Here is a 27,304-nt window from a genome sequence, read left to right on the forward strand (position 1 = left end):
AGATAAACATGAAAATACAGAGACAATGCACTGCTTGAGGCGAGCATTCATAATTTATACCCCTCTGCAAGTCCGTGAAGTGTTTAGATTTTTTAAGGAATGCAGTGCATAATTTGTGTATTTGTTGGGGAAAAAGCCTCTCCGCCCTCCTTTCTGTACATGGTGGGAAACGCATCTCACATTGTGTTAATTAGGGTTTAATTTAATGGTGGCACTAATGCTGTCAGCTTGATGTACGGGCTGTGGTGTGATAAACAGCATGTGGAAACTCACAGGCCGCCATGCCCCCCCCCCTGTCAGAGGTGACCGATTGACCAGTGAAAACATGGCTCCCCTGTGCCGGCCACAAGGGATGAAGAGCATGACCCTCAGGGACCCGCTGGACACGTTTTTGAATCCATGCCGTCAGCGACTGCACCGTGTCTGTCTCTTCCATCACTTTACCCACAGGCCGTCCTCAATTCCTGAATCAGTAGCACATTTTTGCTGACTGATTAAAAGGTCAAAAAACTCATGTTGAGAAACAGATCATCTAATTTCATATTTCACATTATTTCCATTATTTTGCAAAATTATACATTTCTGGAAATTCTCCCTCTAAACCAGGGGTGCGCAATCTTATCTGCAAAGGGCCGGTGTGTATGCGGGTTTTCGCTGCAACTCCCTAATTAGATTACTAATTAGAGGACTGATGGGCGGAAGAGTCCTCACGCCTGGGTTTGAACAGCTGACCTACAGGTTCTCCCAAAAACCTGAATACACACTGGCCCATTGCGGATCAAATTGCCCACCCCTGCTCTAAACACTCTCCCAGCTTGTTACAGTTAAATTCAATTCAGTTCAAAGTTATTTAAATAGTGCATTTTCACAGTATTACTAGGGCTGTTACTATTGGTTATATCGAGTAACCTATGGATTAATTTGACGATTCATCTAGTAATCGTTTATAAATGATATGATATGATAGGATATGATACGATACGATTAGCACGAGGCAGGAATCAGCCAGCCTTTGCAGGGTGCACAACACTCAGTCACACAGGGTGAACATGCAAACTACACACACAAAGCAGCGCACCAGGCTTGCACGATGTGCAATGTTAATGTCGACGTGGCATTTCATGCAAGTGCCATTATCACAAAGCAAGGACTGCAATAGTCTGCTACGTTCAAACCATCAGTGAGTAGCTCGTAGCCTGTAGCCCATACTTGTGGGCTACAGGCTCTGTGGGGTGATCAAATTGGCCTTAACGTGTGTGTGTGCGAGCAAGTGTGTGTGTGTCCTGTGATTAACTGGCATCAGGTCAAGAATGTATCAGCTGTGAGTAAGCAGATGGATGGATGGATGGATGGATGGATGATCACCACTTGTGACACTTGAGTCCCCAAGCCAAAGCACTGATTAAAGATGGGGTCCCTCTGTTTTCCCTCCTCCTGCCTCGATGGACTGAGAAGAACAACAGTGAGTGGACGGACACCATCGTGGATGGCGAGACGGCCACGGAGGTGAGGGCTGCCGCGTGTTGGGAGCATGTTCCATGTTACATGGGGCGGATCTTGGCGAGGGCAACATGAGCAACTGTCCCCCCCCCCACCACTGGCGGAAGGTGCCAGCTGTGAAACTGGCACCATGTGGGCTTTGGCTGCCACTGCATGTATGTAACATGTCTCTCAGTCCAAATCTGTCACTTTCTGAGTTTTCACATTTTTTGGACTCAATTACCTCATCGTATCATATATATTATATACATGTTGAATCCTGTCAGATCCCTTTAAAATACCACGACTGTATCAGCGATGAAATAAAACCCCCTTTGTTTCATGCTGAAAAGTTGGTTGATGGTTTCTTTTTAATTTTTTTCCAAAGGCTCTGAATCGCATGCTGAGACATGAGCATTTATCATACTTGAGACATTAGGTTGCATTCAGAGAGACGAGTTTTAAATGTATAAATCCCGCTCCTTCTGGCATGAGAAACACCTGCTGTTTCCATGGCGAGCTCAATCACGCGTGTGCACCATTGAATGTGGTACGGTCTCAATTCACCGCAGCGTGTCATTGGAGCTCGGTCTCAACTGCCACATGCAAGCACCTTTAAAAGCCGATTTTAGAATAACTACTAATTTTGAATGGCTTGCTTTCACTGCAAACTTCTATAAATGCTTGTGTAATTTACAATGGAAGGTTCTGGAATCTCTGGTTCACTGTGAGCCAAGTTACTGCTGCACAGAAGAAAGGAGTCAAGTTTAGAAGCGATGGGGGGCGGTGCATTCTCTGAGGCTCCTCTGAGTGTCAGTGGGCAGGATGTCTCTCCTTGTATCAAGTTGATATGTATAACTAGATCATCTAGCTTTGTTGTACAGAAATTTCTGGCAGCGGTCACTGTTTCAGAATGGGTCACTAATATCTCTCTGTTTCATGATTACAGTCAGACCAAGAGGATTTATCAGAATTGAAGACTCAGGTACCTTGTTTTAGTCTCATACGGAAAGATGGTGGATTGTTGTTTATGTCACAAAATAGAGCACAAGATTTATAAATGGCATCATGGTATTTTGGTCAAGGTGCACGTCACAGGTGGCTGAATTAATCTGGTTAGTGCAGAGTGCTAAGCCGGCCTGGATATGCCTTACACTGAGCTGTCAATGGAAAACACCAGCACTCAAATAGACGACCATCTGCCTGATTAAAAACACCAGAGTCATGATCAAAAAGAAAGCCTTTATACCTCAGGTGCAAACACGGGTAGTGACATGAAAGGCAAGGGTACATCTGAATCTAAATCCCTCAGCTCAAAGGATTGGGAATGCAGTGCTTTTTTTAGTGATAACAGCATTTGTATCTGAAAGCCCATTGAGCAGGGATGTCTAGGGATATCTAATTGTAGTGTTGATGTTTTAGTTTTTGGGGTTGGTTATGGAGGGTGGGTGTTGTGCTAAAAACAGAATAGTGGTGAATCATTAACTTTGCATTTTGCTACGGCAGGAAACAGACAGGACCCCGGAGGAAGAGGCGAAACAACAGACCAACATTCGAGAGCTGAGGCGTACATTTCTGGAGACAGGCGTAGACACCAGCATTCTGACAGAGTGGGAGAAGAGGCTGGCCACATCCCCAGTGCGGTCCCCGAGGGCAGAGGAGGCACCCATGATCGAGCCGCTCACGCCCGACGACGTAAGCTCTGATGCCGACCGATACCTGGTTGCTAGGAAACATACACAGTGGACAAACTGATTGGCTAGTATCAAGGATACATGGTACATGGTACCACATTAGCATTTTATTTTTGTCAAATGTGAAGTAGCGGAACCTTGCGCTTGCATTGTCACATGTCCATTAAATAACTTCATTCACACTTTATATATATTTGAAGTATATTTAGTTTTTTATTTCAAATTCCCTCTGGGATCAATAAAGTTAATCTAATTATAATTTAGTATGTACATACATTAATATGAAAAAAACAGATGTTCAATTATTAAAAATCACAGTTAAATTATGTCAAAAATTGCTACCAAATATTTGAAATTATGGGATAATAATTTATGGAAGATGAATGGATATTTAATAATGTAACCTGCACAGCACAGCTGTTCTCACTGGCTGCTCATTAACTCTACGTGATTACGATAAATAATCAATAAAATAATACATCCTCTCTGCATCAAGTGATCAAGTTTCATTCCAATGACCAGGAGTGAGTTTCCCCAAGCGTTCTTAACGCTGTGTCATTCGTACATGACATGGAAGGCTTCAGGCTCAGGTCGTTAAGTGAAATGGACGCTAAACGAAGATCCCAGTAGCCTAGGTGTGACCACAACTGTCCTTCATGCTGTGGTGGCCTTTGGTTGCTGCTGTCTCATTCAGATGTGGTTCTTGTACAGCTACGGCAGCATTACTCACTCTGGTGTGCCTTGTTGTCAGGCATACAAAATTTGGTCATAAGTGTGGCCATTAGTCAAAAAATAAATTTTTTATTACCATATTATCATATTTGTGGAAGGTCTCTAACTGAGGAAGTCACAAAACAAGCGGTGTATCAAGTTTACTAGGATTTTAGTGGATGAATGGATGGAGTAGGACCCAAACTGTAACTTGACACTTCTTTGTTGTAGGTCAAAGAGGAGACCAGGGAGATGGAAGCCAGTGGTGTAGATGTGAAGCTGGACCTTTTTGACACCACTGTCTCCACGGTGAGGCTCGCTCCATCCTGCTCACTCGCGACTCTGTCTCCATCACCAAGCTGTGCAGCAAAGGACGCTGGGAAGGACTCCCTTGAGAGTCCGTCTGCACTGCCTGTCCTTGTCTGACTTAGGGCTAAATTTGAAAGCTGAATCAAGCCATGTTAAAAACAGCTAGTATATTAAACAATTTAATTTAATAGTTCATTAAATTAAATAGTTATTAAAATAATTAAAAAAAAAAATAGTAATTAAGTCGTAAATAGTTTATGAAATAAGGTAGGTCTACTTTACTTTGACATGTAAGAATGAGTGACATGTAAGAATATTGAAACAGCTTCAATCTCCCCAGAATGATTCCCAAAATGTTTTAAAAATGCACCCAGAAGTCGCCCTAAGGATAGCCAGCAACACTCAATCACAGAGGCTAAAATCCAGCGCCTGCCTGTAATTTGCATAATTTTATCAGTGATTAATGAGATGGAAATGGAAGTTTTTCCATTACATTTACTTCCATCGAGAGACATGGGTGTTTCATTCTCTAGGCAACCTCCCCCTGAGCCTCCATGTTCCCCAATCGGTCTGCTACCCACTATTTACATTTAAGTACAGTCTCAGGGTGAGTGAACACATAAAACGTTAATCCGATTCAGTTAGCCATCAAAGTCTGCCTCTACGGCTGTACTGGAAGGCTGGAAGAATTGTTTAATATTTCCTGTTTTCTATAAACAGCAGAGGAAGAGGCTGCACCGAGAGTTGCAGTACTGTAGAACAGCTGATTTTTTTAATCACTTTTTGAAGCCAGAATGGTTTGAAGACATCACAATTATTGTGTTGGCCGCCATCTTGTGCTTGGGTTACTAACAAAGCTGTGTGTGTCCGTGAATCAAAAGTGTGGTCCCATGATGCTTTCTAAAATAACCACCACAACTTGATAACTTTTTCTAGGGTTTTAGATACATGTAATGTTACCAAGATACAGGAACTTCCCGTTACAAATAGTAGCGAGAAGTAATATTGATTTTAAGTTCATTAAGAATAGTTATCAAGTTCCTAGTTAATAACTTAATTACTAGTTAATAGTTTGGGAACTAATTAATCTAATGACTGATTACATTTTGCACTGCATTATTATTGTCATTATTATTTTGAAAGTTTTTGTCCTCATAAGAGTACAAAACATCCAAAAGATCTCAAAAACCATTCTAAACGCCACAGTATGTGAAACGCATTGTGCTCAAGACCCTGGTTGTGACCACTGTTTGATGACCGTGCCTCATTGTGTCATGTGACCATCTCTTAATCTGCCAGCTAATGACACTCTTTGTATTTCACACTTAGGAGTTTGATGGGTGGGTTATTGTAAACAACGTGGCTAAAGTAGCAGAGCAGAAAAGTACAATGACCTGTAAAGTTACAACTGTAAGCAGCACTGAAGGAGCTGAAGGAGTTCACAAGGGTGATGATGTCAGAGAGTCTGAGGACATTCCCCGGAAAGAAGAAAAAAAGCCTAAAACCTCCTCTTCAGCAAAGACCTATAGCAAGGTATCGGAGAAAGTGGTTACCATCACAGCGCTCTCAAGCAATGGCGGGCCAGCCACTCCAACCAGCGAGAGGCTCTCCCCTCAGGTCAAGATAATCCCAGTGTCACCCAATTATGGGACCCCAGGACCGGTTCCAACAGAAGAAAAAGATGTGCTGATCACCGTTAAGGGAGCCGAGACTCCCTCGCCCACCAAGGCTACCGTGGGGACCGTGAGGACTATGGTAGCTGTCAGCCCATCCGAGGAGATGGGGGAGGCGAAAAGGCCCGAGGTCAAGCTGCAGGTGGATGTGGCACAGAAAGAAAAGGCTCGAGGCTCTTCTCTGGTTGAGCTGGAGTTGCCCATTCCCGCGCCACGCTACTTTACCAAAACCTCACCTACGGCTAGAGCAGTGGTATGGCACAGACAACACAACCGGCTCTCAACATAGCCTTCCTCTGCTCCTGCTTCTCATCCCACTGCTTCCACAAGCTATCCCAGGCTACCCAAATCTACCCCTGGCTGCTCCAGTTTTCCACAGGATCCCCCAACTTACCCCAAGTTACCACGGGCTGTCGCAAACTGGCCCAGGCTACCTAAATTTACCCTTGACTACCCCAGTTTATACTTTGGCTGCCTCGGTTCACCCCAGGACCCCCAACCTAATCAAAGCTATCCCAGTTTACTGCAAGCTACCCTGGGCTACCATGAGCTACCCTCAGGTCACACCAGCCTACCCCAAGCTGCCTCGGGCTAACTTGTACTGTGCCAAGTTAGAAAGAGCATAGCATGACACCTTTGCTAGCGACTGATTGGGAGCTCCTTCGGTATCACCCAAGGCTTTACAGATCTAACTTTGCTTGCCTTCCTTTGCACATGGCCCATTTGATGGGGTCCTTCATCGCTCATCAGTTTAATGTGCCCCAACCCCTCTGACAAATCCAACTTTTCACCTTGGGTAGAAAGACCGAGGCTATCTCACAGTGTTAGTCCTCGTCAACCAGACTTCTCACGCTATACGCCTCTTACCTCTTTGCCACACGCTTGGAATCGATCATGGGCCCTATTCATAAGAGCAGGATCTCGGAGATCTGGGATTGCTTCAGCTTCACCAAAACATAGCATTTCGTAACACTTTGGAAACTGTTGCCAAACCTGCTCGCCATATGCTTATAAATGTCTCCCCAAAATGATGAATGGAGCAGAAAAACTATTTTAGCACTTGTTGACTAGCTTAGCTACTATTATTCCAAAGGATTTAACATCTTGATAAGTCTGTTACAGTTCTCTGCGAAGCCAGACTGCCTGGTGTTTCTCAGTAACTGGGTATCATTGGTGATTTGTGGAGATGAGGGATATATCTTCAACTAAGGAGATCACAGAATACGTCCAGAGCTACTGAAAGTTTTGTCATTCTTTTTTTTTTTTTTTTTTTACAAATGATGCCACTACAAGTTCATAGCAGTTCATTTTCCCTACATGTATCCCCTCCTCATGGCCTGACTTTTAAGGGCAGGCCAAGGAACATTTGATCAGCAGAATCCACCATTCCGGTATCTTCTGTGGCTCTCCTTCTCAGTGATCTCCTTAGCTGGGCTATGGCTCTCCCAGGCAGTACTACTCGCACTCAGTAATTTAGGGTGACGTCAACGGCTCGTTTGGTGGCTTGTCCCTCCGACGCTCTTATGAATAGTTCCTCTTTCCCCTCCCCATCTCTCCAATGCTCTTATCACCCCCACTCGCTGTCGATTTTGTCTCCCTCCCCCACTCTGCCTCTTGTTCCTTTTGTCTTTCCACTGTCTTCACTGCTCCGTTTGTCCATCCCCCCCATTCCCCCCCCGGTCTGTCTGCACACGCAGCCTAAGCCGACGTTTGACGAGATGTCGCCAGAGCTCACGGCTCTGCTGCGGTCTGCACGGGAACAAGCCGGCACCATGGAGTGGGCTGCCCCTACCTCGCCCGGTCAGACCATTCTCAAGGTACCAGCCCCTACCCTGCTGTAAGGCACTAACACTGATTAAGCTATGCACCCCCCCCCCCTCCCCAACCCAGCTGGACCATGCCTGTTTGCCATGATGAATTTGTTCCCTCTTCTGCTTCTCCACATGTTCTGATTGCAGCGGTGCAGTGCTTTTCTAAATGCAGTATCTCAAACGTGTCTGAAATGTTTTTTTTTCCCACTGACAAAATGTGGTACGTATGAACATAATTGCCCATATATTACAGTATATACAGTACCAGTGAATCGTCTGGACACTACTAAAATTAATTTATTTTTCAACAAGATAATGACCCTAAGCACTCCATGAGTTTATGTAGTGAGTCTTATGGACAAGGAAAGAGATATAGGGCTGTGACAGGTGACCTGGTCCCCACAATCCCCCGGCCTAAACCCTATAGAGCTGGTTTGGGATGAGGAGGATCAAAGAGTAAGAGCAGGGTGGCCAGCTTGTGCCCAAAATTTGTGGCGACATTAAGGACTGTTGAAGAAGCATCACAGGTGGCTACATCTAGAAGCCGGTAGAAAGAATGTCATGAGACTGCAACACTGTCTCTGAAGTTACAGGGGGCTATTTTGAAGAGTCTGAAATTTGAGAATATTTTGAGATATTGAACAATTCTCTAGGTTGTTGCAGTATGTCATGTCTTTACTTCATTGTCTTGAGGCCTTTTACTATAAGGTGAATAAGATAGTTAAAATAGATAAATGCATTTAAAGCAGGTATGCCCAGGAGTTTGACTGATATTGTACTAAATCTCCTTATATTTCCTCGAGGTTAGCAATACACAAGCCCCTTCCCTACGAAAGACATCACATGCATTGTTAAATCCAGCAGTGTATATTAATAAAAATTTCCTTTGTGCATTTAGTGGACGTTTAGTGAACCATGTTATTTCATTGGTAGCTTATGCCTTATCCTCAGTTTGAAATGATTGATTCTCCATTTCTGATTGCAGGACACAATTGTCGTGACATCAGTGCACTCTCAGCGGTCGCATCAGGAGCAGACAACGACGACAGCTGTGACACAGGTGCGGTGAGGTACTGGGGCGGGGCAGGGTATGAAAGCATGCGGGACGGGCTACACTGATGGAAGCTCCATCATCTCCCAATCACGGCCACTAGGTAGATGTTGAGGATGTATGAGATCAGTATAGTAGGAAACGGTCAAATGAACCTTGCAAGTATTGCGCTTTAAGGACTCTTCCATATTCCCATCTAGCATGCTCATCATCATCCCCTTGACCTCTCTCTTTGAAACAGTCCCCGGCAACAGAGACAGGATCTCCGAGCTTTGGCGGTGTAGAACATCAACCCAAGAAGGAGTTGGAGACCATGGATACACAGGAGGTCTGCACAGAGAGCAGAACGAAGATTACTCACGGGACATCACAGGTAAGGCCCGTTCGTACTCAACACTTTCAATGTGTGCACTTATGTGAGCTGTCACTTTGCAAGCGGTGTTGCTGATCTTACTTCCCCATATAGTTTACATCAATCTGGAGGGTTAAAAGTTATGTCCATCAGGGGGCAATGTGAGAGATCCTCTTGGTCAGCACCATCGTTTCTGGTCTTACCAGTTAGTATGAGCTACCAAATATAATTCTCAATGACATGTATTGTATTTACAAGAAGACAAGCAGAGCAGGGAAAAGGAGCCAGGAAGTCAAAATAATGGGGTTTTAATTAGGGAAACAGGACCTGGGGAAGCACACAGACGAACGTCAATGACAAATCTGGCGTACACTCACCGAGACACGGACTAAATGCACAAGACTAGGCAAACGGAACAGGCAACAGGTGAGAACAATCAGGGATGAACACGAGGTAACGAGGTGGGCGTGGCACACATTAGGATCGGACGGAGCTTTGGGGCATAGTTCAAAATGAAATCATATCTCACAAACATTTCTATGAGTGACTTAAACAGCACGGATGATAATGATTATAATTGACTCGGAAATCACAAACAGAGCTCCTGCAAAACTAGTGGCAGTAAATTAAATTAAACTATTTTTTAAAGATATACTAGATAATATTAAAATGCAATAATAATTACAATTGCAAATATGCTGAGTTTTGTTTCCTATGACAGTATAAATGTTTTAGCAAAACTTAAACCCAACCGCAGTCGGCAAATTTTATCATCAAGATTTCTGAATAACAGGTCTGTAACTAAAAACAACGTCATGAAAATACCTTATACCGGTGTATGATGTCCTTATAAGTATGAAGGCATGCAAAAGTCTGATTTCAACTTATACTTTGTGCATGGACACTGCTTCTAAGCTCAGATTAAATTAGGAAGCGGAAGAAAATTAAACTAACATTAATATGATGTACATCGATGCACACGATAGTGCTCAGAAAAATGACTCACCTGCCTTTATAAAAAACCTGCTATGAATATCTTCCGGCCACTCATTCTAAAAAAAAAAAACAAAAATGAAATTGTACGTTAATATCAAGTGTAGCTTATTTAAACACATTGTTGCGTGATAAAAGTTCGCCATACTGCCCTCAATATTTTCGGTGGTACTTCATCTTGCATACGTGTAGCCTTATTACACACAGAAGACGTGTGGAATGAACGCAGGAAATGCATGACAGTTGTCTGTCTGTTGACCATTTCTATAACAACTGACTTGCCTAACCTGACCAGACTTTCTGTCTTAAAGGGACTATGCAGTATTTTTAAGAGCACATTGGAACATGATCAAATGCTAAATTAAACAATTTCCCTCTGAAAATTATCTGTAACTGGTTTATTCTATTTTTATTTTTTGTTTGTTAGCCGTCATATAAGCGAGATAAACCACTTCAAGGTGTGAAAATAATCAACTCCAACTTGGTTAGTGTCGGGCCACAGTACACCAGTTTGTCGTTAATTCTTTTCATATAACTGCACACCTCATCGTGGTTTATTCCTAACATTTTGGGAATATTGAAACATGTTTTTTTGTGTTATTACGATAAGATATACGATAAGATATAGTTTATTGATCCCAGGGGGAAATAAGTGCAATTTTCCAGTCTCACAAAGTCAAGTTGCACTACATTAAAGGGTCACTAAGACCAGCTAAATCAAGGTTTCTCAACCCGGTCCTCGGGGACCACCAGACGGTCCACGTTTTTGCTCTCTCCCAATTGGCAGGGAATTGGGAGAGAGCAAAAACATGGACCGTCTGGTGGTCCCCGAGGACCGGGTTGAGAAACCCTGAGCTAAATCATCAAATCTGTAAGTGGTGAGTGTAATGGTTCATCAATGTTGAGATTACATACACAAGCATGACCACGACCAGAGAGTAAGCCTGTGGTTCTATAAACGTTTGGCAGGACGAGGCGGCCAGCGGAGGTACCAGCGCGGAGGTCCTGACAAGCGGCCAGACCATCACATCGGAAACAGGAAGCACGACCACCACCACGCATATTATGAAGGTCAGTGGAGTTAGCTGTCACATAGACTCGTTAAAAGTTTTGGAACTAGTTTGTGACTTTTTTTTTAAATTGCGCCACTGTCTGCAGCAAGTGGTGGGTGGGTAACTGAACTGATTGCGACCCAATTTAGCTACTTTGACATATAATTGCTAAGAACCATGTGCCAGGTGCTGGCAGATCCCTAGAAGCACTTGAGAGGTTCTAGTAGTGCAGCTTTATGTTCAACTTCAGTTCATTGGCTGAAGGCATTATCTCTGTGGTGACTCATTCCTGGTGTAGGCCAGTTTGTACCTGATGAAGTCACTTTCAAACTTTCACGCGACCTTGGCCAGGAATTGGCTTAAGTTCCCCTGGAATTGGGATTGCCTAGCTTTGGTGGTCCTGATTTGCTGCAATGCGTTGGCATAAACCCTTCCTTCGGTTCACTGTCTGCAGACCGTAAAGGGAGGCATCTCCGAAACAAGGATCGAGAAGAGAATCGTGATAACAGGCGATGCGGACATTGACCACGACGAGGTTAGGACCGTCTTACAGTGAAGAGAATGACTACAGATTCAGGAGATTTCTTCGCACAGTTAAATGAATTGTCTTTGCATGTGAGATCTGCTCCTAATCATACTCGTCTTCCACGATGGCCCCCAAACCATGTTTTCTACTGAGTTAGGCTCTGGCTCAGGCCATTAAGGAAGCCAAGGAGCAGCACCCTGACATGTCGGTGACCAAAGTAGTGGTGCATAAAGAGACGGAGATCTCGCCTGAGGAAGGAGACGAGTGACACCTGGTAAGACCTGGGCCTGTTTCATCAAGGTTGGTCCTCTGTCCATTGGATGGGGAAATAGCTGAGGTGACATACTAGGGTTCTTCACAGGAAGGACATGTTTGCCTGGCTGTTTATGTGTGTGCAAGAGTAGGTTCAGAGAGCTATTGTGGTTGGCAGTCTGGTGTAGAGAAATGGGATTCTTTCAAAAAAAGTGTTTGACCTCAATTTTAGACGCACTGTCGGTTGTCTAAGTTGGCCTCATTCTTCCGTAGTACAAGTTGATTTATGACGTGTGTTGTCTGCCCTCTAGTGGTTATAATTCTGTTTTCTTATTTTCTCATCCATATAATTTTCTGGGTTATACAGCTCGACCATTCATCAATTGCCTAAAGACACACACACACACAAAATTTTGGCTTTGCTTATTTTGACTTTTCAGGTCATAGTCTTGTGGGACAGGCTTTCACCTGGATCTTTAACCTCCCCCTTTAACATCACTGCTTTTGCCGTTGCTAATGTGCGTTCTGGATTTATTGCTCAGTTTCACGCACCTGCTAACATCTCTTCTCTCTGTGCTTCTAGGCTTAAACCCTCACCCTTCAGAGGACACTTTTTTGCTTCATGCTGTATGGAATATGACACCCTTTGGGGCATAAAGTTTGGCTTCCAGCAGTTCCATAAAATAAATTCATACTTCACAGCACCGGAGCACTGCGAACCTAATCACCCATTCACACACAAAGCAGCATCTGGTGTAGCTCCCGGTTAGTGTAATCTGTCCATGGACAATGTGTGTTGCATGAAAAGGGATCCGTTTAGCCTATGTGTCCTTGCCCCCACCCCATAAAAAAATAAAGTTATTAAAAGTCCCCATTAAGTACAAATATGTATGGGTATGTAATCTCTTTACAAGTTCAGGCAAAAGGGGAGAGGGGGGAAGGTGAGAATCATAATGCCTTATGTAATGAATGAGTGATGTTTATTTACATCAATCACACTGTACTGATGAATTGAAAGACTACTCAGTCACAGGACAGGCTGCACAGGTGACCATGCTGAAGTTGGGAAGTAGGTGCATTCTACAAGGGCACTCTTCAATCCCATTGCTTAACCTTATGTGGTTCATCTAAAAAATGTAAAAAAAAATAAATAAAATTATATACAGATATACATAGTATAGATATAAATTTTTATTTATGGCATAGATTCACATATCAGATATTACTTGATCATTTTTACTTGAATTGTATATTTCTTTAACACTAAATTTTAAATTTATGAGTTGAACACCCCTTGTATGTAAGAGAAGTATAATTTACTGAGCTGAATAAGATGGCCGCCAGTGAGAGTCATGTTTGAGGAACCCTTTTGGACTGGGAAAGGTGCTCCTCGCGATGAGAGGTCCCTCCCCCCCGCATCGGCCCGGACCTTCCTGCTGTGCTCAGGTTGTCAGGCAGTCAAGCCTTAAACCGAACCGAAAATGAACCGCGACCTGCAGCCAGACGACGGTGGCGCCGTTTGTGCGGCCAGACCCATTGGAAGAGCCGCATGTCAGGTGCTCCTGTCCCGCCCACCACCCCGCTGCCACGCCACCCACGGTTAATGTGTTGCCATGTTCGTCAAATAAAAAGTGCTAAAAGCATCTGCGTTTCGCGTTTTTATTTTCCTAATACGTTGCACGCGTGATACTGCTGTGGTTAAAAATAGACTGCCATTCCAAGTAGGCCGCAGCTGCTTTGTACCGAGGATGTGCTGCAAACGCCGCCTTGCTACTTTGCAGCGGGCAGGAAGGCTCAGGAGGTGTTACTCTCGGTAAAGTATATTACCAAGAACATGGTACGCAGAACAACCCATTTCAATCAGCGTCCACTGTGCAATAAATCGACAATTTAGAAACTTTTCAAAGTCAGCTTTATTGTCAATTCCTTCTCATGCACTGGACATGCAAAGGAATCGAAATTGCGTTTCTCACTGTCCCATGCGCAGACAAGACAAAAGATGACAGGATAGGACAAACAGTGAAGTGCACAAGCACAACAAAAAACACATCCTAAGTACTGAGTAACAGTATATAAAGTGTATAAAGTGCAGGCAGCTTAAGGCATATACCGTTGGTACTGAGAGAGATATATAAAGTGTTTCCAGTTTTGCAAAAGTGTTTCCTGCACTTTTCAAAACTTTTCAACTGCAAGCCCTGCTTTATGCTTATAACTGGGAAAAAATCCATGAATACACTTCAGCTGGGCATTTCTTCACCAAAAATGGTCTTATTTTAGTAGTCAGTCTATAATGCGTTTAAAAGAATTGAATTTTTTAAAAGAATTATCCATCCTTAGCTTTACTATTTATGTTAACCTCCTGGGGCCTGTATCACGAAGCTGGATGTCTTGCTTAGCCGGAATTAAATCCGTTTATACCAGACTACTGAAACACGACAAGTTACCAGGCTAAAATACAGGCCTCTGATTTGCTAATCCAATGAACATAATTTAAATACAAAGGTCTATTTATTGGGGGCTCTACCCCTCATCCACCAAATTCCTGTGCCCCTGCGCGGACGTTTTGAAGATTCTCCGCAGACGCGTTAGATTACTCGGTTCTGCGGTGACATGCGCAGTAGGACTACAATTAGGCTCGTATGAAACCGAATGTTTATAAAGGGACATAATTGTGAGTGAAAAAAAACTGACATTTTTTCATCGTGTATGCAGGTAAATGTTACTCGTACATAAGCAGCAGCGCTTAGATTTAGACTTCACTTTATAAATACATTGAATATAGTTCGCTATAAAGTTTTTTCGGTCATTTTTGTCAGGTACCCTTGGGCTTGTTAATGTTCTTTTTATTTTTATATTTTTTGATAAAGATGAGAACATCTCTGTGATCCTTGATTCAGTGAAACTAACCCTTGCCACGATTTAGCTTGTTGTCGGGGTTGATCTGTTGATATGCTATTTAGAAGAATTTTTAATTATTTTCCTCTGTCAATTAAATATAAAGTTAAAGGCCTACTCTGCTGGTTACAAACGGGCAAACTGCTTTTCGCCGTTTGCAGATGGCACGTAGGCATTGCTTTTCATTTTTATATAGCCACCATAATAATGTCACTCCTAAAACGAGTGCAGACCTTGAAGGCGGCGTGAAATTCATTACGATGCGCTGGTTTACCTGTGTCTCTGTGGCTGTTAAAGACCTGCCGTCGTGTGCCTGTGAACAAAACTACGAGTGATGGACGCCAACTTTGGAGTAAGAAAATTCCAAAAGGCTGATGGCAAATCCGGCCAAAAGCGGAGCTCTGACTCCAGCAACCAGAAACCCCCGGCCAGGTCCGTTGTTACAAATGTAGGATAACTTTGTAATGCGGTTAGTTTGTTCACGTTATAATTTAGCGTGTATATATGGTTATTTTAATTGTAAGACCCACATTGACTTACAGTAAAACGCTGCTTTTTGCCGTTCGGGATTTCATGTCGGAATCACGTTATAGATGGTGTAATAAATATGTATTAATGCGCCGCATAGGAGGGTGATGGATTATTCTCATACGCTTTCACCACACAGTAAAAGGGTTAAGGAAGATGCGGAGGAAAAGCAGAAACGTTTGGAGGGGAAGGAGAAGCACAGCAAGGTACAGTCGCGCGTTTGGCTTTGGCTTCAGCTTCTTCTGTTATTTCGTTCCTTTATACCGTTATGTCCTGATGTTTGGTCCTTTTATTACAGGAAAAGCACCGTAAGCCTCTCCAGGAGGCGAAGGTCACGAGGTGAGGCCTCCATGAATTTATTATTATTATTATTATTATTATTATTATTTAGAAGGTCGTCTTTATCTCTGTTCTTCTACCAACATCTGAAAGTCCCTAAACAAATGGAACATTGGTCTTTTTTCATACAACAGGAATTCCATGTGGAGTTCAGACCTATTTTTCTCGCCCCAAATTTTAACTTGGTTTACTGGCTGAATTCTGCATGAGACTTGACAGTCTGGGTCAGCATCTCTGCCTGTCTTTGAGCTCTGGTACACTCACTGTAAAGTCATTTTGCCCTGGTTGTGATTTGTTGGGTGTGCTGTGCTGCCCCCCCCCCCCCCCCCCCCCATGGAGGGATGGGATCACCGGCGCCTGTAGGACCCATCTGCCTTCCGTCGGCTGAGACAGACCTGTACAGTAACCCCCATTGCGCATCACTGCCCTAAGGTTACATTTCAGTGTCCCGCTGAGATTCATTTCCCGATCTGCTCCCAGCTCCAAAAAATATACACTTTATTGCAGTCTGACCCTGGGGTTGCTTTCAAAAGAAGCTGCTTCACCTGCAGAACATCTATGAATGCAGTTAATGTCTCCAGGTTCACGTTTATTAAAATGGCCGGTGATCACTTCTGTGTCCCAGGACTTGCACAGTAGTATGATTGTAAGGTGTATCAAATAGAGTGATAATATCAACATTTTAAAAAGGAGACTAAATCATTCTGTTTACTTTAGCAGCGAATGCCTTACAAAGGATTGAATTTCAATTGATATTAGTAGTAGTAATAGTAATATTATCAGTCATTGAGTGTAACCTGTTACATTTGCATTGTCTGTGGTATTATGAAGATGATTTTCTCCCTTCCGTTGGAACTGGTCATAAGTCTTTTGCTCCAGCCTTTTGCTAACGACAGTACAGTTAGTTCCTGAGTCTGATCTCTGGATCTCTTTAGTTCTGACAAGCTGACTGGCTGTATAAAGGCAGAAGCAGCGAATGGCAGAAGGGCCAGTGATGCAGAAATGGTGAGAGGTTCTGCTGCTTTTAGGTTCCTACAGAACTTCTCAAACTGTGCTTATATAAAAGTATGTGTGTGTGCGTAGTATGGATATATATATTTTATTCATTATTTTTTTGCAGGATTCACCTCCATCATGTGAGAAGTAAGAATTTAATTTTTTTTTAATTATGCTAATTTACCTTTTTCAGGATGGTATTATAATGACATTTTACTTACGGTAATTAAAAAGCAAAGGCCATAAAGTAACTGACCTTCCAAACTCTGCAAGCTCTTTTGATATCAACAACAACATGTCTGCTGAACTTGAGGAGACATTTGCGGGAGGAGGGGCCATGGGTGACAGACGTGGATCCGCACTCGGGGACACGCCGTGGGATTCCGAGGGGTAGGGTGTCTGTAATAATCCTTATGGCGCACATGCTTGTTTTTCTTTTGGAATCCTCTGTGCAAAATGTTAAACACTTCCAATTTTCAGTTTTTTTTCCAACCTGTGTCTTGTCTTTTTACACAATAAAAAACTGATATCTTGAATTATTATCTTTTATGCAGGTTAGTAGATAAAACTGTGAAAACAAAGACTTTGGAGATCCCTGAAGGCAGGAACAAGGTATTTTGTTTAAATTAAGCCCAACTGAACATCTGCTTATTTTCTAACATCCTACATCCTTGATGTAGATCTATCAAACAAATGGGGAAAATGTTGCTTTGCTGTCACTGAAGTTATTTCCGGACTAGGGCTTCTCTTATCTCAATGCAGCCTAGGCCAAAGAGCAGCCGAAATGCAGACTCAAGAAGGGAAAAAGGTCAGGAGAGCAGGGGGCAAAGAGGGGACACGAAGTCAACAGGAAAAAGGTAAAAAACATGAATCAACTTAGAACATTTAGAACGTTGGCTAGATCTTTGTATTCTGTATCTTTCTATCTATTATCTCTTCTATGACCTATTGTAGCACTCGCATTTGCTCTGCAACAGTCAGGTTGTAAATGACGGTCATTAGGTCTTCCTCTCCTGACTACTTGAATCTTGTACCACAAGTCATTCCTCCACAGATCGGAGACCAGTAAGAAAAATGCTAAAGATGAAGCTGAGAGCGAAGGAGAAGAGGTAATTAGGTTGAAATAACCAAGGTTGACATTTATAGTCATTTTCTAACAGGAAAAATATTAATTTAATTATGGACATTGTGCATTATTTATAGACAAGGAGAATATTTCCATGTACATTCTCGATGTCTTAGACAACTGGCATCCAAAACATGTAAGGTGGGTTGAGAGGACATCCATATGATTTCAGGACCAAAACGGGAATGACGATAGCCCGGTTAAGGAGGAGGAAGAAGAGGAATTCCCACTGCAGGGCGATAGGTTAAAAGAAAAGTTACAAGCCAAAGCTAAAACAATTATAAAGGAGTCGAACACGGGGAGGAATAAAAAAGACCAAAAAGATGGGGAGGGAAATCCAGCGAAGAAGCGCAAGAAGGACCAGGGAGAAAAAGTCAAATCGAAGAAGAGAGAGAGAGCCAGGAAGACCAAGGTAGAGTGTGCTGGGGACGAGGACAAAAAGGATGAGGATGACAAGTGGAAGTGGTGAGTTCAGTGATGCTTGATTACACTGTATTCATTTATACACTTCAGGGTGCTGATGGCACATAAAACGAGTTTTTATTATGGAATTTTGATTGTTTTTTTGGTGGTCTTTTAGTGTAATGCCATTAAGGTAGTGCATCCAATCTTGCTGCTAATCCACATTTTTTTTAGTGTTCACCCTTGTTTTGTTGCCCTAGGAACGAACCGCAGTCCTTGTTTCAAGGGGGACACATTAGAATGCGACACGCAGCACTACACCAATGTGCCATTAGGTGTAATAATATGCTACATATGAAACGGATGAGTGGATTTGTGCCGTGATTGTTCGTTCGCGATGCCCTGGCTCTGTATTAATACAGGTAGTGTGCGATGAATATATATGCAGTCGGCATTGTCCTGCTAAAATGTTTTTCGAAACCGAACCGAGTGGCGTCCTTATTGCTGTCACGGAGGAGTTTTGGTACACGTGGTCCGAGCTGTCAAAGACAAAAACAGAGAGAAAAGGTAAAGAGGTAAATTACACTTTCTGTCATTGTACCTAAACTGAATAATGCAATTGCGAGGAAATCGTAAGATTTGAAATGTTAAGGGCCGTGGTATCTTGAAGTTGAGCTTAAGCAGGTCGCTTCTTCTGTAAGACCGTTACCTTGGGATTTCTGTATTACCTGCGCCGTTAGGGGCCTCACGTAAAAGATATGTTTTTTAAGATAAATTAATAAATCCAGTTCAAGTTGATGAAACAATGTCAGTGTCTTTTGGCCAAAAGTTGGTTCAAGGCTGATTGTAACTTGCTTTGCCAATGCATTCATACTAATCGTAAGCTGCATTAAAGAGTTTTATATTGTACCATAGTTTTCCCTTTTGAAATTAAAATTTAGGTTCTTTTTTTAACTTTTAAAAGCCCACTATGTATTGGTATATTTGCTTTGTTAATCAATGTTTAGAGTCTGTAAGCCCCACTCTGAATGTTCGTCTTTCATGTTTATCTTTGTATAGTATGTACTTTTTACTTTCTTTGCACTTGGTCTGTTTTGTAGTATATGTATGTTTCGCTGATGTATGCACAAGAATTTCTCCTGGGATCAATAAAGTTTCTTAATCTGAAGTCACTGCCTTTCAGATTTTAATCACTTTTTTTCTCTTAGGTGGGAGGAGGGATGTTCTCACGATGGTAAAAAATGGAAGACCCTTGAGCATAAAGGACCTCTGTTCCCCCCTGAGTATGAACCGCTACCAGAAAACGTGTCTTTCTACTACAATGGTGAGAAGCCCTGACCCTCTCAATCATCTGTTCCTGCCTGCGGTGCAGGTGTGTCATTGCCGGCTTGTGTTTAGCTGCCCTGTGGGGCTCTTCTAGTACAGCACAATCCAGCAGGTTTTCACAGCCCATCCAAGGTGTGTACCATGTGTTGCAGGTGAGCACGTGCAGCTCAGTCCCGCCACCGAGGAGGTCGCTACCTTCTACGCCAAAATGCTGGAGCATGAGTACACCACCAAGGAGGTGTTTCAGAAGAACTTCTTTGCTGACTGGAGAGAGGTGATTCACTTTGTCACATGCTTTGAAGGGATGAATATGCAGCAATGGCTTGCATGTACAAAAGTGCCTGAAACCTGTGTGTTTTACATCCTGAACATAATTCTTGAGCTTTAATGTTAAGTGGTTGTTTTAGCTGTTGTTCTGACGTCACTCCTTGTGGAATGTATATGCCCTGATTGACTTCACACAGGAAATGCGTGGTAACTTTAAAAAAAATTTGCATTGAGTTGTCACACATTGACTTTGAAAGTCAAACACCTAGATTAAAGACAACTTTTGGTCTCAACTTTATATGTAAAACCGGAAATCTACTTGATCCCTCAGTCCATAGTGTTAAAAATGTTCCTACCTCACATTACCATTAAACCAGGAAATGACAGATGAGGAAAGGGGCTTGATCCGCAGTCTTTCCAAATGTGATTTCCGGGAGATCCACCAGTATTTCTTGGATCAAGCAGAGAAGAGGAAGGCAATGACGAAGGAAGAGAAGCGGGTACCTTAAGCATTTTCATTTTATTTGATGCTCTTATCCAAAACGACATATAGTAGACAATAGGGTGATGATTTTATGTATGCTTCTTGGGATTTGAACGGTCAGTTGTTGCGTTAATTGAGCTATAATGTTATGCTGATGGACTGATGTCTCTGCTGACCCACTGGGCTCCATGTCATAGGTGTGCAGTGGCTGTGAAGGACGTCTTGTAATTTTTCGGTGAATATCCCCCTGCAGGAGCAGAAGGAGGCGCAGAAGTTGTTGACTGAGGAATACAGCTTCTGCACCCTGGACGGCCACCGGGAGAAGATCGGTAACTTTCGAGTGGAGCCACCAGGCTTGTTCCGTGGCCGTGGAGAGCACCCGAAGATGGGCAAGCTGAAGAAGAGGATCCAACCAGAGGACATCACCATCAATTGCAGCAAGTGAGCTGCTTTCTTGGCACAGTCCTATTGGCTGTCACAGTCCTATTGGCTGTCACAGTCCTATTGGACCAATGATGGTTGACATGATTAATAATTTTTAAAGAAACTTGGGAGGTGGAATGGCAGTATCAGGCATGCAAGATATTGCGATCAATATGTGATTTAAAAAAGAAATTGCATTCTGCTCTTTTTATGTGAATTCAATTTAATTTATTTTCATGCTGCACCTTTTACACCACGTTTGCCCAATGGCATTCGACAAGAACGGCAGTCTAATATTAGTTCATGTATAATAGATAAACTCTTTTGATCCTAGGGGGAAATTCGTCAATGGGTCATGATAGAGGGAAAGAAAATTTGGTGTGACGTGTAGCTGTTACCCCGGCATCTCTGTCGGGTGGTGCTGAGCTCTAATAAGATGGGGGGTCAACAGCTTATCAAGTTCCTGCAGACTAACCAGCCCATGTTCTTCTATATAGAGACTCAAAGATCCCTGCGCCCCCTGCTGGTCACAGGTGGAAGAAGGTGCAGCACGATGACACCGTGACATGGCTGGTCTCCTGGGTGGAGAATGTACAGGGCAGCATCAAGTACATAATGCTGAACCCCAGCTCCAAGCTCAAGGTGCGTGGTGGTGGGCCTCTTCATCTCCACTCCTCCCCTTCAGACAGTGTTTGGGACCACTGGGACGCATTTGGGATTTAAACCTGTTTCATTTCCTACATCTGTGTCCTCGGTAATGGTTCTCACATTTTTTCGAGGTGAATGAGGATAATGTAGAATTTTGGTTATGCGTTAAAGGTCAAATATGCTTATTGGATGGGAATTTTGAATTAGTAGCACAAGGTTCAAAGTTGTTATACAGTCTGTTAAAAGGTTAAAGTGTGAATGTATTAACTATACATGGTGAATGTAAAGGGCAGACATTTAATTAGATCAAGAGAAAGTCAGAAGTACCGGTATGCTGGGCAGTCGGTTTCCCACCTGTGATTGGTGGAGCTGTAGTATTCATAGAGTCATAGTCATTTGTCAAACCTCCCAATTGGTGGTTCTAGGGAGAAAAGGACTGGCAGAAATACGAGATAGCCCGCAAGCTGAAGCTGAAGGTGGATGCCATCAGGTCGGAGTACAGGCGGGACTGGAAGTCTCGGGAGATGAAGAAGAGGCAGAGGGGCGTGGCCATCTACTTCATCGACAAGGTAGGCCTGCTGGGCAGTGTCGCCTGGCGCTCCCCACCTAACCTGCTATGCTAACGCTCCCTGATGCTAACTATTCTCACACATGAGAATATGCAGCCCATATGTACATGCCCAGCAGGGGGTGTATATAGGGATGGGGTCACAGGGGCACTGGCCCCAGCTGAAATCTGATTGGCCCATGGAGTGTCCCCTCCCCTGTCACTCAAAGATTTAAAGCAACCATTGGCTAATGTGGTCAGTTGTTTTTAAGACACTGATACCTTTTAAAGAGTGCTTTAAAATTTTCGAATACCTCCTCTGGCCTCGACATTTTTATTGACATCATCAGACACACCCTCATTTGCTCCGTCTTCTCTCTGTGACTCCGCCCCAATTCCTGCGCCTGCAGCTGGCCCTGAGGGCGGGCAATGAGAAGGAGGAGGGCGAGACAGCAGACACTGTGGGCTGCTGCTCGCTACGCGTGGAGCACATCACCCTCCATGAGCAGCTCGACGGCCTGGAGCATGTGGTGGAGTTCGACTTCCTGGGCAAGGACTCCATCCGTTACTACAACAAGGTGCCTGTGGAAAAGCGGGTGAGTTGGGAGATTGACGGGGATACCATGGTGGTGTCATGCAAGAGCTGCCATAATGGGGGAGGGGGGTACTCAGTGCCTCGTTTATCTTGTATCAGTGGACAGAGCCTCTGTGCCTGTGACCGGAAGGTTACTGGTTCAAGCCCCAGCCTCAGCATGTCCCTGGGCGCCATTACGGGTGGCTGCCCTTTGCTGCCAATCTTTCTGTGACCTACATATGTGTCTGTGTGTCATGGAGAACAAAATGGGACAGAGAATTTCCCTATGGGGATCCATAAAGTGCCATGTATCCTTCCTGTAGCTGCGTTTGTGTTTTGGGTGGTGAAGTGTTTTGGCTTCTCAATCTTGTCAGTATTTGTTCCCACATTCAGGTTTTAAAAAATTTAAAGCTGTTTATGGAAAATAAAAACCCGGATGACGACCTCTTTGACAGAATTAATGTAAGTAACATGACATCTGGAAGCCTGTATATCAAAAATGGGTTCTTTTCAGAAAAGGAAGCAAAGTTATTTTATTTTTTCTGGCATTTTGAATATAATTATTAAGGGATGTTTAAATTTTTTTTATGTAATTGATTTGATATTTTGTCTGCTGATATGTGACTTGATAAGATCCAGTTGGGATCTCACTGGCTTTGGGTACAATGATGTCCCATTGGTCATGTGACCGTGTGTTCCTGCGTCAGACCACGTACCTGAACAAGACACTGCAGGACTCCATGAAGGGGCTGACGGCCAAAGTGTTCCGCACGTACAACGCCTCCACCACACTACAGGACCAGCTGAACAGGCTGACGTCGTGTGAGTGTTTCGGGTGGGGCTGGGGGGGCCAGGACCACTGTGTGGGAGGAGGAGGAGGGGCATTGGTGGGGGCGTTTCCCTGTCATGTCGAATTACAGCCCTCCCCCTTGCTCAGTATCTGTCTGTCTCTGTATGTCTCTATTTCTGTCTATAGAATCAGTCTGTCTATCTATCTGACTCTGCCTCTCCGACTTGCTTACCTCTGACTCAATCAATATCTATAGTTTTAGGTAACAGTCCAAGACATTGTCACAATTATTAATATAATTACCATGTACACATTTTTTAAACCCCCCCCAGCTATGACCCTGCACTGAATGAGTAGGTGGATGTATGTATTTAAAAACCCATTTTGTTCCTTCATAATGGTATTGGCCCAGATCAGATGTGTTTTAAATACTTTCATTCACATTTTTTTTTACCAGGACATACAAATGCTTACTTTAGACTTGGCTTCAAACTGTTCCCTTTTTTAAATTCACAGCTGATATGTCTGTGGAAGAAAAAATCTTGGCCTATAACCGGGCAAATCGGGCTGTGGCCATTCTCTGTAACCACCAGAGGGCAGCACCGAAGACCTTTGAAAAGTCCATGCAGAACCTGCAGGAGAAGGTGTTGTCATTAAAGTCATGTCTCACACATGTTTTTATGTGTGAATTTCTGTGATTTTAATGTGTGATTTTCTGTTTGTTTCACCTGATGTCTAACCCCAAACTGCTGTTTGTAGATTGAACTGAAGGAGAAACTTCTAGAAACTGCCAAAAAGGAGCTTAAGGAAGCCAAGAACCAGTACCGTCAAAATAAAACTGATAAACTAAAGAAGTAAGACACTGCTGTACAAAAATTACATTGGGTTTCTTTTGTGTGACATGCTGGAGAATGCAAAATGCACAAGACAAGTAATGAAATAATGTCAACATCTGTTTTGCTTTTAAGTTTTAGTCACAGTTTAATGTGGTGTGGTTTAGTGCATTTGTTTATTACCCTTGTGATGTTCTTCCTGGAGAAGAGATCTCCTACCTCACTGAGCTCTGACTTGTCCCAGGCTTGTAGAGCAGAAGGAGAAGGTGGTGGAGAGGCTGAAAGAGCAGCTAAAGAAGTTGAGGCTCCAGATGACTGACCGTGAGGAAAACAAGGTCATTGCTCTGGGCACCTCCAAACTCAACTACCTCGACCCCAGGATTTCAGTGGCCTGGTATGAAAGTGTCATTTCCTTCCAAAGGACATTGAATAAGATTCCGGTGCTAAACCTAAAAGTTCCATCTGAAATTGTTTCATAATGTGTTTTACATTTTTGACAATTGTAGGTGTAAAAAATTTGGGGTTCCAATTGAAAAGATCTACAACAAAACCCAAAGGGACAAGTTTGCCTGGGCTATAGACATGACAGACGAAGATTTCCAATTCTGAAAAAATGCCCTGGAATGAGCTTCAAATCACCATGGAATCTATATCTGACCTTGGCTTTGTCCTCCTGATACTTGAAGTCCTTTTTGTTGTTTTGGTTTGTTTGTTTTTTGTTTTTACTTAAACCAAGCAATTTATCAAGAATTGCACCAAATTATTCTTTAAAAAAATATTTCTAATCAGAATGATTTTGTTTGTTGGTTTGAGGTAAAGGTAGAGCACAGGGTGTTGATGTATTGGGAAACTGCCAGTTTACTTCTGAACCGGTTTCCCCATGTGAGTCAAAGCAGTTTGCCTCAAGTTGGTAAGGAATGTGTAGGAGAGAAATGCAATGTTGCTTTTGGTAAAAGCATCTGATTAGCAAATAAATATTAGAAGGAAATTTACATTTTGGTGTTTTTTTCCCCATCATTTAGGTAATTAAAATATGCAAGATCTCCCTACATAAAATCACTTGTAGGAGTTTTACATTCACGAAAATGTTCTAAGGGCAGAATGAAAACTGATTGGAACCAATCATATTGTAGAGGTGGGCCCATGCAACTCGAGGAGGCGGGAGCAAGATATCTGATTGGTTGGTCCCATGTCCTGTACAATTTGGTTCAGAGAAATAGCCAGTCATTTTACGTTTTGCCCTCAGAACATTTTTGTCTCCTTTAAACTCCCACAAGCCTTGAAATCATTATTTATTGTTGCAGATTTTTCTTACTCAAGCACCGAAATCCCCTGAATGTAACATGCATACATGCATGGTTTGTGTTTATATTCTAATTACAACGTGGCTTAATTCTGGAAGCTACATGGGAATTTCGAGCCGGTTGTGACTTTTTGGATGCACTCGTTCTCTGGAAGAAAACCGCATTGTGTGAAAGAGGCGCACCCTGTGTCTGGCACCGAGCTGAATTAAAGGGATTGATACTGACTGCCTTGTACACCCTGCGGTTCTGATCTACGATCACATCTTTCCCGTATCCAAGGCGCTCTAGGTGTTTTGTGCTTAAACTGACTTTCCCGGTGGATATCGTACCAAAGCACTTCATTGCGTCCAGCATAAATAATTGCCATATGAGGCGACCCCGTAATAGGGGTATGTCCCGCCTCGATAATTGCAAAGTAAGTCTGCTGAATATCAGGTGCATGGTATTGTGGAGCGGCCTCGCTAAGCTTTGGCTAGCCTGTGGGAAAGAGAAATGGCCCGACCTTGAGCAGATTTTGAAAACGACAGGATTTAACAGCGCCCCCGGTGTTGTTCCTTCATTACCCTGTATGTCATTTTTAATCGTCTGCCGATGCAGCTGTTAGTTCTACTTTAGCTGCTCCTGAGCAGACTGGCTCACATCTCACCGCTCAGTCCGAGTCTTGGTTTAGCTGTACGCTGTTAACATGTTATTATGATAAAACCCCATCTCAACACTAATTCAGTTAGGAACTTGGAATAATTCTTGATGGCGAGAAATAAACGCACAAAACGTTTTAAAGCTGTAGTTTCACCGATTCAAAATAAATACTTTGTTAAAGATTGCATAATTCACGTAAAATACAAAAAAAAATAAAAATCTGTCAGTTTAAAGCTGTAAAAAGACCCGACCCAGTGTCTGCGCTCATTAATCATAATATCATTTTCAGCATGGCGAAAACCACATTTTAAGGAAAAGCCCCTGATTTATCGCCCTAGAATATAATTTATGTTGAACCCGTCATTTTCACATAAAGTCGAGTTGTCGCTGTAATCGAGTCCAGACGTCCTGATATATCGCGTCCTTTTCTTCAGAGAATCCATTGCTGGTCATTTGGGTCGAGCCCATTAGCTGAAAGGTACGCAGAGCGGAGTTCATGGTGCTGTGGTTTTTAAGAGGGCAGAGGCACCCTTATGGACTACACGTAAATGGAGGTGCCTAGTGAAGACTGAAGTTTCTTTTTTGACAGGGCTGAGAGGTCCATGCAAGAAGATCCCCTTGTGAAGTTCACTCACTAATCAGGTTAATTAGCTACTGATTAAGTTTAAGAGATACATGGAGTGTCTGGGTGCTCCTGAGGAGGCGTTTGGGAATCAAAGTCGTATTCTTATAGGCATCAAACAAGATATCTGTGAAATTTCAGAGAACACAAGAAATTCATATCCTTTTTTTGCATTACTATTTATTTTATTTATATTATTTATTTATGCTATTTATTTGTACTATTTAGTTTGTTGGTGATTATGCTAATATTAAAGCATGTGTTTTTTTTCCTGAGCAAATACACTTATTGCACAGATAAATAGCTATAGGCATAATTTCTGACTAATAAGGACATTGAAATGGCTAATCTCAGAATGCAAAGGACAGTTCCATAAAACTCCCATCCACCCATCCATCTTAAAGCAGTTTATCTAATACAGCATTGCATGATCCATAAAACAGTGAAATGTCTGACTATACTATTCTTCATGAAAAAGATCTCTTCATTGTAACCTGCAGATACATTTACCTCTTAGGAGTGACATGACTCATATCGACCCTTTAATCTGCACAATATATGTGCTATGAAGAGTGTGTTTATACCGTTTCAGGGTATGAAGTGAGACAAATACCTATTGTATAACCTCACACAGCTGCACAGAAGTCAGGAAAGTGAT

The 27,304-nt window shown here is 42.9% G+C and overlaps 2 protein-coding genes across 12 annotated transcripts in view; both read left to right on the forward strand.

Annotated features, from left to right (window-relative positions):
• LOC111850085 (band 4.1-like protein 3) overlaps window positions 1-13,546 on the forward strand; it is a 53,629-nt gene extending 40,083 nt beyond the window's left edge. For 5 of the 6 annotated variants that reach the window (XM_072712379.1, XM_023823593.2, XM_023823592.2 and 2 more), the window contains 12 exons: window positions 1,456-1,506; window positions 2,429-2,464; window positions 2,986-3,174; window positions 4,116-4,193; window positions 5,523-6,119; window positions 7,564-7,683; window positions 8,663-8,737; window positions 8,970-9,101; window positions 11,043-11,144; window positions 11,580-11,660; window positions 11,809-11,925; window positions 12,487-13,546. In XM_072712379.1, the coding sequence (XP_072568480.1) occupies window positions 1,456-1,506; window positions 2,429-2,464; window positions 2,986-3,174; window positions 4,116-4,193; window positions 5,523-6,119; window positions 7,564-7,683; window positions 8,663-8,737; window positions 8,970-9,101; window positions 11,043-11,144; window positions 11,580-11,660; window positions 11,809-11,919 (1,572 nt within the window). In that variant the 3' untranslated portion in view covers window positions 11,920-11,925; window positions 12,487-13,546. The remainder of the gene's footprint in view (window positions 1-1,455; window positions 1,507-2,428; window positions 2,465-2,985; window positions 3,175-4,115; window positions 4,194-5,522; window positions 6,120-7,563; window positions 7,684-8,662; window positions 8,738-8,969; window positions 9,102-11,042; window positions 11,145-11,579; window positions 11,661-11,808; window positions 11,926-12,486) is intronic. The other variant, XM_023823595.2, reaches the window with a different exon arrangement.
• Window positions 13,547-14,330: 784 nt separating this feature from the next.
• Window positions 14,331-25,073, forward strand: top1mt (DNA topoisomerase I mitochondrial). Of its 6 annotated transcripts, none has more exons than XM_023823597.2 (24): window positions 14,331-14,615; window positions 15,096-15,230; window positions 15,466-15,532; window positions 15,625-15,665; window positions 16,601-16,670; window positions 16,786-16,808; window positions 16,935-17,051; window positions 17,216-17,273; window positions 17,424-17,518; window positions 17,716-17,770; window positions 17,960-18,252; window positions 19,398-19,513; window positions 19,668-19,789; window positions 20,160-20,282; window positions 20,520-20,707; window positions 21,187-21,331; window positions 21,763-21,906; window positions 22,295-22,480; window positions 22,852-22,920; window positions 23,166-23,280; window positions 23,765-23,892; window positions 24,008-24,102; window positions 24,326-24,475; window positions 24,588-25,073. In XM_023823597.2, the coding sequence occupies exons 2-24, from the start codon at window positions 15,133-15,135 to the stop codon at window positions 24,688-24,690; spliced, it is 2,601 nt and encodes an 866-aa protein (XP_023679365.2). In that variant the 5' UTR covers window positions 14,331-14,615; window positions 15,096-15,132; the 3' UTR covers window positions 24,691-25,073. The 6 variants fall into 6 exon arrangements, with proteins under 6 accessions (XP_023679365.2, XP_023679366.2, XP_023679367.1 ...); XM_023823598.2 differs by having other exon boundaries at window positions 14,331-14,574; XM_023823599.2 differs by lacking the exons at window positions 14,331-14,615; window positions 15,096-15,230; window positions 15,466-15,532; ... (6 more) ...; window positions 17,716-17,770; window positions 17,960-18,252 and adding an exon at window positions 18,337-18,764.
• The last annotated feature ends 2,231 nt before the right edge of the window (window positions 25,074-27,304 follow it).

This window comes from Paramormyrops kingsleyae, chromosome 1, assembly GCF_048594095.1.
Source record: "Paramormyrops kingsleyae isolate MSU_618 chromosome 1, PKINGS_0.4, whole genome shotgun sequence".
Taxonomy (NCBI): domain Eukaryota; kingdom Metazoa; phylum Chordata; class Actinopteri; order Osteoglossiformes; family Mormyridae; genus Paramormyrops; species Paramormyrops kingsleyae.

Excerpts from the sequence above, each read along its gene's own strand:
- top1mt (XM_023823597.2), top strand. The coding sequence starts at position 15,133 with ATGGACGCCAACTTTGGAGTAAGAAAATTCCAAAAGGCTGATGGCAAA. Across the intron at positions 15,533-15,624 it reads GGAAGGAGAAGCACAGCAAG|GAAAAGCACCGTAAGCCTCT; the intron begins GTACAGTCGCGC and ends CTTTTATTACAG. Across the intron at positions 20,708-21,186 it reads ATCACCATCAATTGCAGCAA|AGACTCAAAGATCCCTGCGC; the intron begins GTGAGCTGCTTT and ends TCTTCTATATAG.